Source organism: Watersipora subatra, chromosome 9, assembly GCF_963576615.1.
Source record: "Watersipora subatra chromosome 9, tzWatSuba1.1, whole genome shotgun sequence".
Lineage (NCBI taxonomy): Eukaryota > Metazoa > Bryozoa > Gymnolaemata > Cheilostomatida > Watersiporidae > Watersipora > Watersipora subatra.
Genome location: NC_088716.1, coordinates 25,152,410 through 25,171,549, shown reverse-complemented (window position 1 = coordinate 25,171,549; position 19,140 = coordinate 25,152,410). Strand labels below are relative to the sequence as shown.

The following is a 19,140-nucleotide window of genomic DNA, read 5'->3' as shown; positions in this document are numbered from 1 at the left end:
ATTAGTGCAGAGCTTTTACGATTGTTAATTTTGTTCTGTAAGGGTGTCCAGTTCACCAACCCTCTTTGTGTGATGGTTGACATTTTAGTCACTGGTAGACTGATCCATGCACAGACAGTAACGGTTTACACGTATTACCAGTGGCAGGTTTATTTAGCCTTACCTGACTTAGTGATTATAAATACTCACTCGGTAGAAGTTCATGAAGAAAGCTTTTAAGTTAAGTTGCAGCTGCTTTGTACACCATTTACATAGCTAACGTTTATCAAATATATAAAGATATGCGCTTTTGCACACTGCTGCAATGAGAAATACCCAACCTGCAACAGCATATTTATAATATTACTAGCTGTGCTATCCGGCGATGCCTGGGTACTAAAAATCGGCTTATAAACAATGAGAGGTAATGAGAGTTGCCTGCCTTTTGCTATTAGCCTGTCATATTGCCAATGGATAATTTGAGTACGCTTACTAATAAGAGCTACCGCTTCTCACGACATTACACCATCACTGTGCGTCATTACAGAAATCAGTTGGGTATTTGCTCCCATATAGCCTACCAAAATATATCGCCAAAAGGTCCGGCCACACGTAACGAATTATTCGTTCAATCTGACCGAATTCACGAATTTCGCAGAATTCACAGATTTATTCGGCCGAATATCACAGAATCGTCTGAGCTGTGCATGCACACCGAATTCGTCAACGAAACGCTTTTAATTGGCTAACCAATTTTTTTAGTGAGCACGCTTCTAGTAGCTTTGACAAGTGGTATAGTCAAAGACATGTACGACGACACAATAAAAGTATCAATGCGATATGACTTGATACATACGATGCAACTGCCTATATGCGCGATTGTTGGTTCTCTCTTGTAATAGGAAAAATTTGTAATAGGAAAAATATGCTAAGTGCGTCATGGTTAATTATTCAAATTTGCCTCGGTTATATCAATAGTTTACTGTATATATCTATCTCACTATTTGTTTGTCTCTTACAATCTATTTGGATATTTTTCTGTACATCTTAAACTTGCACTTTCCTTAATTACCTTTCAAGACACCTGCATATCATCTTATTACAAGGTCTATGTGTAACGCACTATATCTAGACAATGAACTGAGCGTCCGGCTCTGCTGTGGGTTGTGTAGCATTGTAGATGTGTACAAATCTCTAACATTCAGAATTGTTTGCACGAGTGAGAAGACTCCTTATATGACCAACAGAACTAAATATTCATAGAGCACTAAACAGTAATTATTATTAGATGTGGGGACAACAAGTTTTAGTTTAACATTGCATATACTCCAGTTATATTTTCAAAAACCCCAACACCTAGTGTAATATAATATTAGAAAATAGTAGTCAGCATCAGCCAAAAGGCTTTGTCCAGATAAGGCAACCACAATTATCCATGAAGTTTTACTCTATACAATATATATATAATTGGTCTAGTCAAAAGTATGTAGTGTCCTGGAGTCTACCAGTGTATTAGCTTAAAATTTTTTAACAGCATGTGTTTTTTCAAATGGAGTCCCGTTTGCCCTTCAGCATTCTCCCAATGTCCACCCCCTTACTTTGTAACAACACAATACAACTTACGTGTAGCCAAACCAACTGAAGAGATGTGTACAAGCTCTGGGTTTTTATACAATTCTACACGGATCTTGCTTAAGTTTTTGCGGCGTCGTGTGGTATCTTCCATAGCATTAACTTGGATTAACGCTGACGTCGGTACCACTCGTGACTGTGACTTTGCACAAAACCGCTCCTCAAATCCGGCTTAGGCGGTTGAAGGTTATAACTCGAAAATCCGGGTTACAACGTCAAGCCGCCCAAAATATTGAGACATTTGCTTGAACCGTGAGGAATCTGTTTATTTCCAGAGTTGACCAGGTCTAGCTTGTGGTCACATGCAGGTGTGACCCTCTCGTGCTAAATACATGGATACTGCTCCATTATATTAAGCTGATGTTGCAATTTTTTTATGTTGTACAAAGCAATAGATCCTTTTAGTATCTATTGAGTCTTTGCCTCGTGCACTACCAGTAAACCTGATAGTGACAAGCAGTAAAGATTTTTAAACTCATGGCTGCTGTATAATGGCTATTGCTAGTGTACCTAGCAATACACAAAATACATTGTGCATCAGTGTTGGATATTGCAAACGTGTTTGGCAATACACAATACAGCTATATGGCACCTTATACTCTCGTTGCTTCACCATGACAGGAACTTCTCATCGCGTATCCAGTATTTTCTTTTAGATGTTTTAGAAGCTATAAATTTACTAAGATTGCACCATTTACTAAGATAGTTGGAGTAATCTTTGGGTTAAATAAAAGTTCAAGCAACTGGAAGCCTAAAAATGTGTCATTGGCTATATTAGCATGTAGATTCATTCACCTATTAACTGTACAGAGCTAATGAATATATCATTAAGTAATTATTCATGCTCGCCACCAGCAATAGTCATCTTGTCTCTTGTACCAACATCTGTAGAAGTATGGGGGGGGGCAGCCATGGATTAATTTTTAGCCTAAACAAGTCTATCTTGTTTGTGAATGAAACAAAACACAGTACCTGCGCAGCCCTATAAACACTGTTTTTATTGGGCCAATGAAAATTGATAGATCAACATCCATAAAGGCTGGCTCACACTATATCGCCGTCTGTCAGCGTTTTCTTTCGTTCATTGTCGATTAAGTGAGCCGTGAACCGATGGCATCATCAAAGCATTGCGGACACTTCGGGAAGGTTTGACAGCTGCAAAATTTCCCAATATCTCGCCGAGCATCGACGACTGCCTTTCAAATGTGAACCATTTCGGCTATAGTAATTCACAGTCGTAGATAGTGTGATTTATTCATATCCGTTTATGATGGTCGCTGCGAACTTGTATTTAACTTCAGTGCACGAAAACAAAGAGGTTTCTTCGCGAGAATTTAAAAAGAGAAACGGAAACATTACATCACATAATATTTCGTGATCCAAACGAAATAGGTTTGCGGTAGTGTGAACTTTGTTATCATCAACGATCACCGAAGTATTGTGGCATCAACGTCAAGATACGCCGATATAGTGTGAACCAGCCTTAAAAGGAAGCACAGTCAAAAAAATCATGTCACCATAGCAATAGCAAGTCTAGCTCTTCTGTAAACTGAACTAAACCATCACCAGCCCTATAAATTGTCATCAGTGTTATTGAGTCTTCATCATTACTAAAACCAGATAAAAACTCTGCCTACCAGATAAAATATAAATTACTTGGTTTGTTTTTAATCAGCTAACAGAAAGATTTTAGAACTAAGAATGCTTTTAAAAAATGAATAAAAATCAGTGTGTATGTTGTAACCTGCTACATGGACCAGATTGCCTTGAAAAACTATCTTCACATTTGAATGGTGGAAATTCCATAGAGCTTAATTGTCAACTTGGGACCAGATAAAAAGATAAGAAAAGCAACAATGAAGTATAGTTAGGAACGTCTTACTAAAACAACCGGCATTAGAACAAAGGCGACACAATTCATGTCTAACAAATTTACAACATGCAGTTGGTAGGTTTTGAGTTGACTAAGTGCAGTGGGAGACTAATGTTCACTTGTATGCCATCAAGCAGCGATCCTGTTTTAGCAGACTCCTTACTAGTACATGCCAAAAAGTACTTGAGGGCAGCCGGCCAAGATCTTATCATGATTGACAACATTTTTGATGTCTGATTTATTTACCAGATCTTTTGGCCAAATGTCTTGTGATAAACAGACAGTTTTAGCTTTTTTCTTGGCTAAATTGTATTAAATTTTTTGTTAGTTAAAGATGTCACATTTTTAGGAAACTGGTTTAACAGAAATAAAATATCTTCTACAGAAAACTTTGCTCAGAGAGCCCAGTTGTGACATACAATTATTTGATTCCATATATTGGCTGCCAAGTTTAGCCCCAATGGTGTTTTAAATATCAAAAGTTAATCTATTGACAAATGACATTTAGCTATGGTGGCTAAAATGATGCAGAACATTCCAGCTGCATATGAAACAAAGTAAAAAAGACATTTACAAAAAAGTTAATAAAATCAACAGCTGATTTTTGTAATTATATTCCACTGTTAGACACGCCTAAAACTGTAAAACTTTTTAATTCTCACTCATAAGATAAAACAACACTCTGCCATTCGGACATAAGTCCCTAAACCTTCAAATAAATGATAGAACAAGAAAAGTGCAAACCAACTGTATAACAAACAATAAAAGAGAAAGAAAGCATAAATATACGCAATGCACAAATATCATTATTCAGTTATTTTACAGTTTTCTAGTAATTTATCTTATTGATAAAGTTTAAATCAATATGCTCTGCAGCTCATTTTTTTACATAAAGCCTAACACAGTTTTGACTCCTTTTTTTTTATTTGTTTGCTCTACAGCCAAAGTTGAGATTTTTTATCGTGAGTCATTTAGCGATCAAATGTGTACAATATAATGCAAAAACGGTGAAGTTTTGTTGCTGTATGTGCAATAGCTGTCATAAGAGGCCTAATATTTATATACTAGACATCGACTAGTGACCTACTTTTGGTTGATTGCCATAGATTTTTGTACAATCGGAGTCGTCAGAACTTGCACTAAATTTATATCTGAGGCAGGGATTCCCAACTGTTTTCATTCAGTTTCCCCTTTATGTCTGTTTATAAATTAGATTCTCCCCGCATTTTTAACTCACATAACTAAAAACAACCGATACATTTTTATTGTACATATTTAAACATTAAACTACATAATATTAATTTTTATATAGCATGCATACAACACACAACAATGCATGACATTTGGCATAGGGATGATTTGGTTTGTGACTAGGTTAACTTACTATCCAATCAAAATCTGGATGGATGTATTCACATATATCTGGGTTCTGACTAGTAGCTCATTATTAGCAGCTAGTGTTATATATAAAAACCAAAATGTTAAATGATGAAACCCAAACTCACACAGTACTGCAGGACATAAATTAAAAATTTATCAAATTAGAGTCCTCCCTGTTCCCTCCTTGTATATTCAAAATTTCCCCTAAAGGGCAATTACTCCCTGTTTGGGAACCCCTTGTCTGAGGCCATAGTAGTTACAGAAGGTTCTCCAAAGTCATAGACTTGGGGCTAGTGGACGAGTAGCTCAAATATGTCGGTGAGTTGAGAGGAAGTTGACTTGGCCTGTTCAGACTTTGTCACTTCACAAGGAACCCACTTTCATCTCATAGAGGAGAGTTGCATACTGCATTTGCAGCGCTTAGCTTAAAGCCTGGGTTCCATATTGATTGCGATACCCCGGCGGTAATCTTGCACGGCAAAACACTTGCGATGCTAGGCTCACCGGCTTATGTTCACATAAAGCTGTATTGCTAATAGGTGAATAAAGAGCTTTTGCTCACCATGTTGTTTTGAAGATGCTGCCCTTCACCTGTACAGTGTATTTCGAGAAGGTTTTGCCTGCAACTCTTCGCGAAAGTTGAGCAGCGTTAAACTTTCGCGTTGACCGCCGGCAACTACCGGCGTTATTTGGCGCGTAAGTTCACATTTCACGTGGTGCTGTAGCTGGGTCTTGCGCATACATGGAAACTAGGCTTAAATGTCTAAACACACATGCCTGAAATAGGACATAATGTATCATGAAATTTGTGACCACGAACATTTAAATGCATTTTATGAACTTGCAGAAAAGCCACCAATACATTTCTGGTGATGTTTACTGGCTGCAAACTCATGAGAAAATAGATGTAGAAACCATCTGTCCGGCATTTACTATGGTTCATGCTGCTTGTGGTCTAAGGGTCTTGAGCTCCTGCCCTGTAAACAACAGGTTAAAGTTAAATTCCCAGTGATGTTATATTAGTGACAAGAATGGCATTTGACCTTGGATTACTCTCGTTAGGGCGCCAGCGGCGCAAATTAATTTGCACCGCTGATATTTTATTCATATTTGACACCTACTCACAGAATCATTATGGTGAAAGCGGTTCTATGACGTTAGCAGCTAAAGATAAGAGAAGAAGCTTTCATTAAGACAGCGTAGATGTGAAAACCGCAGAATAGTTGTGGCAGCACGCTGATTGTCTCAATTGTCTAGGCTGTTGTTTATCTTAGTGACAGCAAAGACACGGCAAAGAGGATAAATTTAAGTTCATTTCCAAAAATGCTCATGGCAGCTTTGCTGTTTAGTTGAGCATAATATAGCCAATCATGTAGCATTTACACACAAAATGCTGAGAGATACAATCAAAGATAAAAACAACTATTTAGATGCATCGCGTGAGCAGACGTAGAAATAGTCCCAGAGACTAACAGCCATAAAGACAGACAGGGGCAAAACACAGACAAACTACCAGATTTGAAAACACACAAACCGCTGCTAGACATAAACACAGAGACTGAAAAACAGACAGAAAAGCAAAAAACCCACAAATGGAAAGAAAAATTCTTCAAAAACAAAGAGCCAAAAGACAAAAAGACCGAAAGACAGAATGTTGGCATTGTTTTTGTTACAACATTTCAAATAAAACAAATCTCATAATTTAGCTACCTAATTTTCTCCTTTTTGGTGGACATATATGTAAACATATAGTAGCGCTGACTGGGCAACCCTTCATACCGGCGTATATACCGGAGAAGTGAAAATTTAAGCAGCTAAGAGTATGAGGTTTACCATATCTATTTTGCAACATTTAAAGAACTTTAATAAAACCAAAACATATTTGCAGAAAATATTAAACTTCACCGTATTATCATTGTTATGCATTGTTAGGCATCGATCTATGTTTCTGTCAAATTCTCATTGCTTATGGAGGCAAAATACAGTTACTAATGCATTGTATGTTATAAATAAATTATTTTTCATAGATGCATGTTTTCAACACCAATTATTACTTTGTATGCTAAATCTGAAAAGATCAAAAAATGTATAGGCCTACCAGCTTTTATTAAAAAATCAAGAGTGCACGTTATACACAGCATGTGTGTGGTTCTCGAATAAACACAGTGACTTATCATTTAATATTATTAATGTACTTTCTACTCGTAAATTAGCCTCAGTGGGTGAATATGACATTCCCATATGGTAAGTTTACATACTACCCAAAGATGTAGTGGATAATACATAACATACTAGATTTTTTGCCATGTTAACTTATAACAGCAATGCAGTGGAACTTTGATGATTGACCTCCTTCATGGTTGAACAATTCAGTGCTCAACCAAAGATTTCGAGCAGAAATGCATTTGAATTCGAACATATTTTTTGTGTTCGAGTTTAGTCGTAACTCTTTTGCTGCCGTAAGCCGATGTCTTGGCTTTCACGGTATTATAAGTACAGACCATTAAGCTGATATATCGGCTTATCAATAGGGTTTTATCTTTCTTTTCATTACAAAGCCCACACATTAGCTAGACCAAGCAAATATTGTCTCCAATGAAACAATCCCGTTGCCACTCACGTGCAACCAATAGAAAATCTTTTGACTCAACCATTCCATTTCTAATTTATTTTTTAAAACGGGAAAACCAGATCGTTATCATCATGGCAATAAGAAACACACCACGTTCGTACAATGCAAAGAAAGTGTCAGAAATTTTGTGAGAGTAGATTCACCAAACAATTTTATACATACCCTACAGTATTAAATTATTCGTGGAGATAAATTTCGCAAAAATGATCTTTTCAAACATATTCGTGGACCAAATTATTCGCGGATGAACACATTCATAAATAAATAAATTCGTGAGAACAGCTAGCAATTGAGTAAAACCTTCACACGCGTATACCTTGTGTTTAGGTTTCTATTTAGCTGGGAAATTTATGTCAATCAAGCTAAGCTATAAATTTTTGGCTGCATCCAAAGGTTTTCATGAATGTTCATCAATTTGGAGGCCTTTGGTGGACCAACAACTTAATGTAAGTTATGAGTTTTTTCAACGTAGAGTTCTTCAAGAGATTTTTTCGGTGATGATGCCATGCCGTATTCCGAATAACTTATGACAACCTTGAAAACTTTTGTAAAGAAGTGTGATGCATTGGCAATGGGGTTAACTTGACGCCCAGGCGAAGATTTTAAAAGAGTTTAGAACTCAGCTACGTTTACTAACTCTGCCTAGCGGCTAGTTTTTAGTTTGAGGTAGTAGTTATTCTTCCTTGTGTTAAAAATAAAATGAATTATTCGCAAATTTTAATAGTTCGCGAATTTGACTGTACGCGAACTCACGTATTATTAAATCCATCAAATATTTTCATCCTGTAGGGTATGTTGTAGATAATTTTTTCTGAATAAGTGCATTTTACAGTAAAATGATATCTGTTTTGATTCTCGAGATATTGTTTAAATATTAGCCATATATCGATTATTTGAAAATCCGTTTGAATTAATTCCAACAGAATAATCATTCAGTCAGAATTTAATGCGGTAGCGAAAGAGTTAATACTGGGGCAAAAGAAATAGATGTTCTTCCAATATTTTAAGTTTTGTACTTAGGGATGTAAATGGATTAAAATACCATTATTTCTTATGAAAAAATAAGTTTCAGCTTTTGAATAATCTGTTGCTCGACCAACCAATTCGAATAAATTATGATCGAGCTTCGAGGTTTGACTGTAGAACTGTAGAACTACGGTGACTCGCTAGTCAACAGTAGTTAATACATAAGCATGTTTAATATTGTTAGAACTCAAATGAACTCTATCTAAATATTGCTGCTTTACTCACTGTATGATGCAGCAAGCATCGTTACACTCTTGCCAAGTTTATACATGTTACATTACCTTATTGTCAATAAGCTCATTTGAAATAAAAATGATTTACAAGTTATTTGATTCAAAAATCATAAAACAAAAAAAATAATAAGAACAACAGTTAGCCACATAAAATGGATAGACATATAGCATTTAAGATACTTTTCTTTGTTAAGAGAATAGATTTTGGGTGGGAGATTGTTAAACTAGCTAGCAATGATATTTTCAAAATAATTGCTAGATGCTGTACGCAATTTTTTCATGCCCCACAAGTTAAAATGAGTTGAAAACTTGTAACTGTCATGTGAAAAATAAGGACAGCAACTATGAACGATCTTGACACCTATGTATGTATAATTGAAATGAAATAAACATTCAGCATAAGTAATCTTTAGACACAGGCTTGGTGCTTGCAGAATTATCATTAACTATGGGATAGCTTGTTATTGATTCACACAAACTTTCACTAAGGGAGATATAACCATAACTGAGTACATTTCCTTTAGTGAGTCACTGCACAATCTCAACAGGAATGTTGTGACATCACTGCTTTATGAGGTGTTTTTATTAGCAGAGTGTGACCAGTAGCAGTTGCTTAATGAAGGAATATATCTATACTAAATCTGAAGGAATCTATGGAGGCCAGTCTGAAAGTATAATGCTATGGTATGTGGTATAGCTTAAGATTCAGGGTTCTTCAAAAGTTGTTCTAACCACTAAGATGTGAGTTGCTACTATAAAAAAATAGTGAAAACTAAAATAAACTATTTACAAAATAAATAAATTTAATATATTAGGAATGAGAAGACGGCTCGTGTCGGTTCAATCAATGATATACAGCCCCCCAAGGATAGGTGACGGCTATCATATGGGCGGGGTTTAATGATCAAGCTCTGTTAGGATTGTGCTGGCCTGGGTTTCGGAGCTAACACAATTCTCGCAGGGCGGTCGCATTGCCTTGTTAGGTTTTGGAAAACAAGACTCGCTGTTATAATTTCATTAGCTCATTCAGTCAGTAGACTAGCGGTTCACAATAGCAAACCTTGAATTTCTACAATGTAGGTGTAATACCTACTTTTACTAATTTTGAAATTTATAAAGGTCGTAGTAAAAGCTTAAAGTTGAATATAATTTACCCAAAATGACCTGAACAACCGCCTTTTTTCCCTAGTTTTTGATTAATATTTTCCCACCTCTAATTTAAAATGACAAAGCCTTTTATCGTTGTCACATTGTTTTACCTGGCCAATAAGGTGGGACAGCAGGCAAATCTGTGCAGTGTAGTTTTCATATTCAAAATCTAAATACAAAACCGAATTTGGGCTATTTTACGATTGTGACTATTAATATTACGAATGCTTGTGAATGGCAACTGACTGATCATATGGTGACAATATTGGGATACTATATTTATTTGACAACAAAATGAATTCAACAGATAAGTAAAATAACCATTATAGTTCATAATATTTGTAAATTTACAAGCGGCTTTATTCAGCATATTTTTTTGTTCGGGTGCCGTGTTCGGGTTCATCCCAACAGAGCTCCATCATTAAACCCGCCCATATGCGAGCCGTCTGCTATCCTTGGGGGCTGCATATCATTGGTTCAATTATTTGGTCTGTGTCGCAGGTTCTATCTCCTTTGCTTTGATAAGCTGTATTAAGTTAGATTTTCATGAATTTTTCATGATTTTCATTATATAGTAGCCTATTTACTAAATTTTGAACAAAAAAGAATAATGAAACATAATTTTTTCTGACATGGCTACCATGTGTTATGTTATTGCTGCCCTTGTTGTGATGTATTATAGCTCCCTGTTTTAGTGGTGCTACTGACATCAGCCATTTACGGCTGATGTCAGCATAAAGCTCTTAAGAGCCGTGCAGTAGCTAGATACGGCACAAATATTGGCCAATCATATGGCTTCTAGCTATCAATGATTTTAGAATCAACATTTTGTCGTGGATTTTTCACAATTAAGTTATTTCATAAGTTGCTCCATAATAACAAGACCTTGACCCACTTATAGTTGACATCACTGTAGTAACAAGACCTTGACCCACTTATAATTGACACCCCTGTAGTAACAAGACCTTGACCCACTTATAGTTGACATCACTGTAGTAACAAGACCTTGACCCACTTATAGTTGACATCACTGTAGTAACAAGACCTTGACCCACTTATAGTTGACACCCCAGTAGTAACTAGCCTTGACCCACTTATAGTTGACATCACTGTCGTAATAACTTTTCTTGGACTGAAAAACTATTTCATCAAATTATGACGTCTTAATTCAAATTTTATTGTTTTCATTTTATATGTTATTGTGAAGTGTAAAGTCAGCTAGTAGTACCATTTCCTATGCACTCACAAATTACAGTTCATTGTAATGTCTATAGTTCGCTGCCACCACCGGGCCACGCATGAAACCCATTAACCTTGCCGAAACACATTAAAATATCAGTTATGCCATAATTACACTGCTTATTAAAACATACTCATGCTGCCGCACTGGAAACGGTTTTTCTAAACGACTTCCACTGGTTTCCCTAATGGTGACATTGTACGTGCTGACTCATATTTGCTTTTACATATATATACGCCAGTTTCAGATTAGCCACGCAGTAGCAGTTTTAGTGCTGTGGGCAGCAAGTAACCCAGCACAAAAAGTTTTATTATCAATAAGTGACAAAATTATAAGTGAGAGACTAGCAGGCCTACGGAGGCAAAAGGTCAGTTTTATTATATACCTATATGTATTTTATTTGACTAAATTGAATGCTTTTGTTTTAATGTGACTTTCATGTCAATTATATAATGTTTGTTTTTATGTTATTATGCTTTACACTGTAGTTTTATTGTGACATGTACTTTTGTAGACTTCACGGTCTATTCTGGCTATCAGTAAAATAAACAGTCATATCTACCAGAATACGATCAGTTCAGTTTAAACCACCGCAAAACCTGCTGTCATCTCAATTCGTGGCATTTTCGCTACAGTGAAGTCTTGTCCTATGGTGGATTAAGAAACAATCAGTAAATCAGCACAGAAGCAACAAATCTTCTGGATCATCAGAAAACAGTCAGCCATTCAACATAAGAGACATATCGTTAGAATTGTTGAACAACCAGTTATTAGTGGAACGAAAAAACCACAGCAGTCGATCAGTATATCAAGAGAATCAGCATACGTAACATTTATCAGTACAGGACATTATCGTCTTAAAGCAGTCAACTCAGCAAAAGGCAGTTACTTATTGCATCAGCAGAAAACCACAGCATCCCAACTCTCCTCAACAGGAACAGATAAGCAATTTACTTCTATTCTTATTTTTCAATCAGTGTTTTTGCAAGCTTTCTTTTCAAACTTGCTATCAACTCCAGTTTTAGTAACTTGGAACAAGCTTGCTATCAGTCTTTGTTTAGACAACTTGGTTTTGATTTATTTAGAATCATATTGTAAACTGTGCTGGCTAATCTGAAAGGCAGTTACATAAAAATTTGTGTTCGTTAATTGTTAAAAGCAGCTAGAGTGTCACCAGCGTTTGTGGTTACGGTGGAAGAAGTTTAGTCAGCCGTTCTATTGTCGCTCGCGCGTGAGATGAATTAATAGGCTATTAATATTGGCACAAACTCACCGCAATCCTTACATATTTTGTGGTTTGCTGGCCGGGCATTGTGGGTAATTGCGTGCAGATTTGGCAGCAGCAATAATTAACCAAGTGCAATACTCATCACAGTTATTAGAAACCTTGATTTTACACATAATACTTGGTGTGCCACCTTGTTGAGTAATGATGGCTGATGAAGAAAATCATGCGACAAATTCTTTTGAAAATGTAACTGAAACAGAAAGTGCAGAGGCACAATCTGTAAGCATGGCAGCTAGTGAACAAAGTACGACACATTTGAGCAGTATAGATGTTGTAAAACAGCGAAGCTATAGAAAGCCATCTGAAAAAAGTAAACAGAATAAAGCCAGCCAACTAAAGACAGAAATAATCAGTGTGATTAGCTCAAAGCTAGATTCTTTTGAAAAGAGTTTTTCTAGCATAGACAGAACTGATTATGATGCATTGTATACATATTTGTCTCACCTTGAGAAAGATGATGGTAGTGAAATACAATTGCTTTGTGAAGAATTTTATACTCTGTGTAATAATAAAACAGATGAACAAGTTGAAAACCTGAGAGCAATTTATCGCAGCGAGCGAGAAGAAAATGTTGCATCATTAAATGCGCTTTTGGATGAGATCGAAGCTAAGGAAGAGGAGGAGAAAGCTTTAATAGAGCAAGAGATGGAGAGACGGCTAGCAATGCTGGAGGAGCAAAGGAAGAGGCAAGCAGAAGCAAGAAGAGCATTTCAAGAACGGTTGAACCCAACACTGAGAAGAGTTACTAGTCAACCACTCAGTGTTGAACTTGACCAATCAGCAGAAGTGGAGATGCCAACAACCATTGATATGCAATCTCCTTCTCGAAGTTTAAATGAGCAGCCAGTTCTCTCTAGGTCAGTTGTGAAGTCGTCGCCAACACAACACGCAAGCAATCGCCTCTCACAGGAATCGACACCAAAGCTCACAAGCACGAGTCAGGAGTACGGTGCTCTAGAACGACTAACAAACTCCATCACAGAAGCAGTGAAAATTACAAAACGTACTATTGTTGAACCCACAATCTTCTACGGAGACCCGATGAAGTTTAGAGATTGGGAATCCGATTTTGATGAATTTCTCGACGCAGAAGGCATCACAACAAGTGCTAGAAAGATGCGCATACTCAAGAAGTTTATCAGTGGCGATGCCCGCCGATGTGTTGAAGGCTTTTTGCTGGATGACTCATTAAATTCGTATACTGAAGCAAGAAAACTCTTACAAGAACGATTTGGGAAAAAAGTGAACATAGCTCGTCATCTGAAGAAAAAACTCAAAGATTGGCCTAAAATAGGAAACAGGGATGGTCAAGCATTGCAACAGTTTGCAGACTTTCTCAGTCATCTACTTAGCGCAAAACAAACAGTCTCACATTTGAACAGTCTTGATGAATCTGAAAGCAACGAAGAAATGCTCGAGAAGCTGCCTGACTGGTTAAAGATCAAGTGGAAGTACCAAATACGTAAGTATGAAAAAGACTATGATGACTACCCTCCCTTCAGCATATTCAAGGAGTTCATTAATGAGGAAGCTTCAACAGCTAACATTTTGGGAACCAAAGAAAGTACACGCAGTGACAAGTTTTCGGAGCTAAATAGAAGAGCAAATTCGAAGCAGTTGCAAACATTGCAAGCTTCAACATCGAAAGACAGGAAAAGCATGACAACAGAACAATCGACCAAGTATTGCAAGAAGTGTGATCAATACAATCACCATACAGCCCAGTGTAATTTGCTCGTCAAGGCCACATACGAAGAAGCCTTACAGTTCTTTAAGGAAAATCACCTCTGTTTCCATTGTGGAAAGGGTAATCACAAACGCAATGAATGCTCTAATCGGTGGAAGTGCAAGGTCTGTAAACGTGGACATCCAGATTGTCTCCATAAATCACGCAGTGATTGGGAAAGTGAAAAGCCTCAGCAGTACAACAAAACAGAAAAAATGCCCGTAGCTCAGAGCTCGCAAGCAAGCCCTAAAGACTCAACTCAACCATCTAAGCAACATATTGTGGCTATGGCTAAACAACCCAACCAAATCGGACTACTAAGTATGCTTCTTCCAGTAACAATCTTATCAGGAAATGGACGCGAAATGACAGTCTATGCGTTACTAGACAATGGATCTGACACAACATATATCACAGAAAATGCTGTAGATCAGATAAAGCTGAAATCTTATGGTGAACCAGAAAAGGTTACAATATGTACTTTGGCAGGAGAAGAAACTAGGTACAGAAAGAAGTATAAGTTCTCCATTAAAGAAACTGGACCAGCAGCAGATAGCTCTAGTTTTTCAATTGTTGCGCTAGAACAAAAAACTATACCTCACAATGAGAACCAAATACCAACCGAAAAGGTAGCCAAATCCATACCTCATTTGAGTCATATCGCCCACCTCATCTCACCAAAGCTGGACCTTGCTGTAGACATGCTGATTGGACGAGACAATTCTCACCTATTAGCACCACATGAGTCGATAATTGCAGATGCGTCAGAGCCGTTTGCTATGAGAACAGTTTTAGGTTGGACACTATGTGGAGGAAATCCAAGTGCTGATGCACTACCATCGAGCTGTTTCGCTACACAAAACGATGAGTTTCATGACATAAACGACCAAAGAAAGATGTCGCAAAATGACATGACCTTTCTGAAAATACTAGAAAGTGGAACTAAAACAACAGAAGATGGTTCACTTTCATTACCATTACCTTTTACTACTACTCCATACATGCCAAACAACAGGTCTCAAGCCTTGAAAAGACTTAAACAGCTCATCAAAAGATTGCAGGATGATGCCACTCTAAAGAGTGAGTACTGCAAGTTTATGCAGGATATGATAAACAGTGGACACGCAGAACCTGTGCCTGATAGAAGCACACTCGAAGGGCAGAAATGGTATTTACCACATTTCGCTGTATTTCATCCTAAAAAGCAAAGTCTTCGAGTTGTATTTGATGCCAGTGCAAGGTATGGAAACAGAAGTCTCAATGAAGAACTGCTATCTGGGCCTGACCAAATGAACAGCTTGCGTGGAATTTTATTAAGATTTCGTCGCGAACCTATAGCCATATCATGCGACATACAGAAGATGTTTCACAATTTCAAAGTCGATGAAAAAGATAGAAACTATTTACGGTTTTTGTGGGTAGAGGCTGATTTGCAGACTGTCAAAGAGTATCGGATGACTGTACATCTATTCGGAGCTACAAGCTCTCCAGGAGTAGCTACCTTTGCTCTAAACAAGGTAGCAGCCGACTCTTCAGACAAATATCCCGAAGCAGCAAAGTTCATCATAAATGACTTTTATGTAGATGATGGCATAACTAGCGTCAAAACCGAACAGGAAGCCACAGACTTGATCGAGAATGCAGTGAGCATATGCAAAAAAATCAACCTTCGTTTGCACAAGTTTCTCAGCAACAACAGAAATGTGCTTGAAACCATCCCAAACACTGAAGTAAGCAAGAACTTGCAAGGACTCGACATCTACAAAGACAAACTACCTTCAGAAAGAACACTTGGCCTGGAATGGTGCACAGACAGTGACACCTTCACCTTTACTAACAATAAGACTGAGAAGCCACCTACTAAAAGGGGCATTCTTTCTTCTGTATCCCAATTGTACGATCCTATTGGTCTTATCGCACCTTTTACCCTTCAAGGAAAAATCTTGATGCAGCAGTCTTGCAAAGAGGACAAAAGTTGGGACCAAACCGTATCCCCTGATTTACAAGAAAAATGGAGAAAATGGAATGATGGTTTTGACCAACTCCAAAACATTAAAATACCAAGGTGTCTAAAACCAGCTGGTTTTGGGGAGGCTCTCAGAAGTGAGCTGCATTATTTTGGTGATGCAAGTCTGCAAGGGTTTGGTGCCTGTGCCTATTTGAGGATTATCAACAAAGAACAAAGAGTGCACGTTGCACTGATCTCTGCCAAATCTAGAGTAGTACCTGTCAAAGGGCTAACGATTCCTCGCTTAGAGTTACAAGCAGCAGTGGAAGCGGTGAGACTTGCCAACTTTATTAGAACAGAGCTGCAGACACATATGGACCAAGAATACTTTTGGTCAGACTCTACAACCACCTTGGGATATATTAAGAACAGTGATACTCAATTCCGCATGTACACAGCAAACAGAGTTAATGAGATCCGAGAGAGCAGCAACCCCAACCAGTGGTACCATATCTCAGGAGTTGAAAATCCAGCCGACATTGTATCGCGGGGTGCTTCAGCCGAACAACTAGCAGCAAGCAATTGGTACAAAGGACCAGCCTTTCTCCAGCAACTTACTATCGATGAACAAGTAAAGAGTGACAAAGACTATCAAGAAACTTTAAAAAACGACCCAGAGGTAAAGAACCTTAAAACAGCGTTAATGGTCAAAAGTACTTCAGAATCCTTCATTGAGACAATCTCAAAGAAATTCAGCTCGTGGAGACGTTTTGTTAGAGCCATAGCAAACGTTCAATCCATTTTAAGAAACAAGAGCTTGAAGAAAGTGTTGAAACTTTCCGTAGAGCAAATGCAAGACGCTGAGACAGCTATAATTCGACTACTACAACGAACAACTTATTTGCAAGAAATCAAGAAGTTAGCAGCTGGGAAACAAATCAACAAGGACAGCAAAATCCGCAGTTTGACACCATTTCTTGATGAGTCCGGATTGCTACGAGTCAATAGTAGGTCGACGTCTATCTTAACCTTTCAAGAAAAGCGGCCGCTAATCATTCCCAAAACAGACTTAGCCAAACTGCTCATCAGCCACTTTCACCAGTCCACTCATCATTCAGGCACTAATGTGACTGTGTCAGCAGTCAGACAAGCTGGCTACTGGGTCACAGGAGCTACAGCCCTAGCGAGATCAATTGTTTTTAACTGCGTCAAGTGCCGTCTACAGCGAAGCAGACCGACAGAGCAGATCATGGGATTGCTACCTGAAGAACGCACCACCCCTTCTCCGCCATTTACTCACGTTGGGCTCGACGTATTTGGTCACTTTCTTGTCAAAGAGCGTAGGTCAGAGATTAAAAGATGGGGCATAGTGTTCACATGTACTTATACCAGAGGTATCCATATTGAACTGATTGACAACTTGACAACTGATAGTTTCTTGCAAGCTTTGAGAAGGTTTCAAGCCATAAGAGGACAAGTACGAACAATATTCTGCGATAATGGCACAAATTTCGTTGGTGGGAGAAATCAGCTAGAAAGGGATCTATTAGAAATGAAAGACTCCAGAGCCAAACAATTTTTATTAGACAACAAAATACAGTTCAAAATGAATACGCCTTCAGCAAGTCATCAGGGGGGCTTGTGGGAAAGACAAATACGCACAATCCGAAGTATCCTCAACAGCATGACTCCAAAGTATTCCGGACGACTAACCACAGAAAGTTTGCATACAGCCTTCATGGAAATTACAGCAGCCATAAACAACAGGCCTCTCTCAACCATAAGTGCAACGGACACCGAACCAGTTATAACGATCAACCATTTACTGACGGGCAAATCTCAGAATATTTTACCACCCCCAGGAGAATTCACATCGGATGAGCTGTATGGAAGGCACATGTATAGGAAAACCCAACAGCTAGCACAGGAATTCTGGGAAATGTGGAACTGTCAATATTTAAGCAAAATAGAAACGAGAAGTAAATGGCAGCATCCGCAGCCAAACCTCAAGGTGGGAGATGTTGTTTTGATCATAGACGAACACCAGCCCAGGAACTTTTGGTCAACTGGAAAGATAGTTGCCTTACATTTCGGAGCTGACTCACGAGTGAGAAAAGCAACAGTAATGCTTGCAACACCAGATCTGGACGCTAAGGGAAAACCTATCGACAATAGAAAGGTTATAGATAGACCAGTACAGAAACTGATCCTGCTTGTGTCACCTTAAGAATGTTATCTAGTACACTTATTCAATTGCTTATAGTCCATTTTATCGTATGATCATATGCAACTTAAATAGTGAATTCATATTACTGGGCAATTATATTTACATAATACAAAACAAAACTTGAACACCCTTCATCTTAAATTTAATGCAAATTTAGGTGGGAGTGTGAAGTGTAAAGTCAGCTAGTAGTACCATTTCCTATGCACTCACAAATTACAGTTCATTGTAATGTCTATAGTTCGCTGCCACCACCGGGCCACGCATGAAACCCATTAACCTTGCCGAAACACATTAAAATATCAGTTATGCCATAATTACACTGCTTATTAAAACATACTCATGCTGCCGCACTGGAAACGGTTTTTCTAAACGACTTCCACTGGTTTCCCTAATGGTGACATTGTACGTGCTGACTCATATTTGCTTTTACATATATATACGCCAGTTTCAGATTAGCCACGCAGTAGCAGTTTTAGTGCTGTGGGCAGCAAGTAACCCAGCACAAAAAGTTTTATTATCAATAAGTGACAAAATTATAAGTGAGAGACTAGCAGGCCTACGGAGGCAAAAGGTCAGTTTTATTATATACCTATATGTATTTTATTTGACTAAATTGAATGCTTTTGTTTTAATGTGACTTTCATGTCAATTATATAATGTTTGTTTTTATGTTATTATGCTTTACACTGTAGTTTTATTGTGACATGTACTTTTGTAGACTTCACGGTCTATTCTGGCTATCAGTAAAATAAACAGTCATATCTACCAGAATACGATCAGTTCAGTTTAAACCACCGCAAAACCTGC

The 19,140-nt window shown here is 37.8% G+C and overlaps 1 protein-coding gene across 1 annotated transcript; it reads left to right on the top strand.

The window, feature by feature from the left end:
* The first annotated feature begins 12,576 nt into the window (after positions 1 to 12,576).
* LOC137404928 (uncharacterized) lies at positions 12,577 to 18,333 on the top strand. The gene has a single exon (XM_068091155.1). It carries the CDS (start codon positions 12,577 to 12,579, stop codon positions 18,331 to 18,333), a length of 5,757 nt encoding a protein of 1,918 aa, XP_067947256.1.
* The last annotated feature ends 807 nt before the right edge of the window (positions 18,334 to 19,140 follow it).

Coding starts and splice junctions, on each gene's coding strand:
- LOC137404928 (XM_068091155.1), top strand. CDS start 12,577: ATGGCTGATGAAGAAAATCATGCGACAAATTCTTTTGAAAATGTAACT.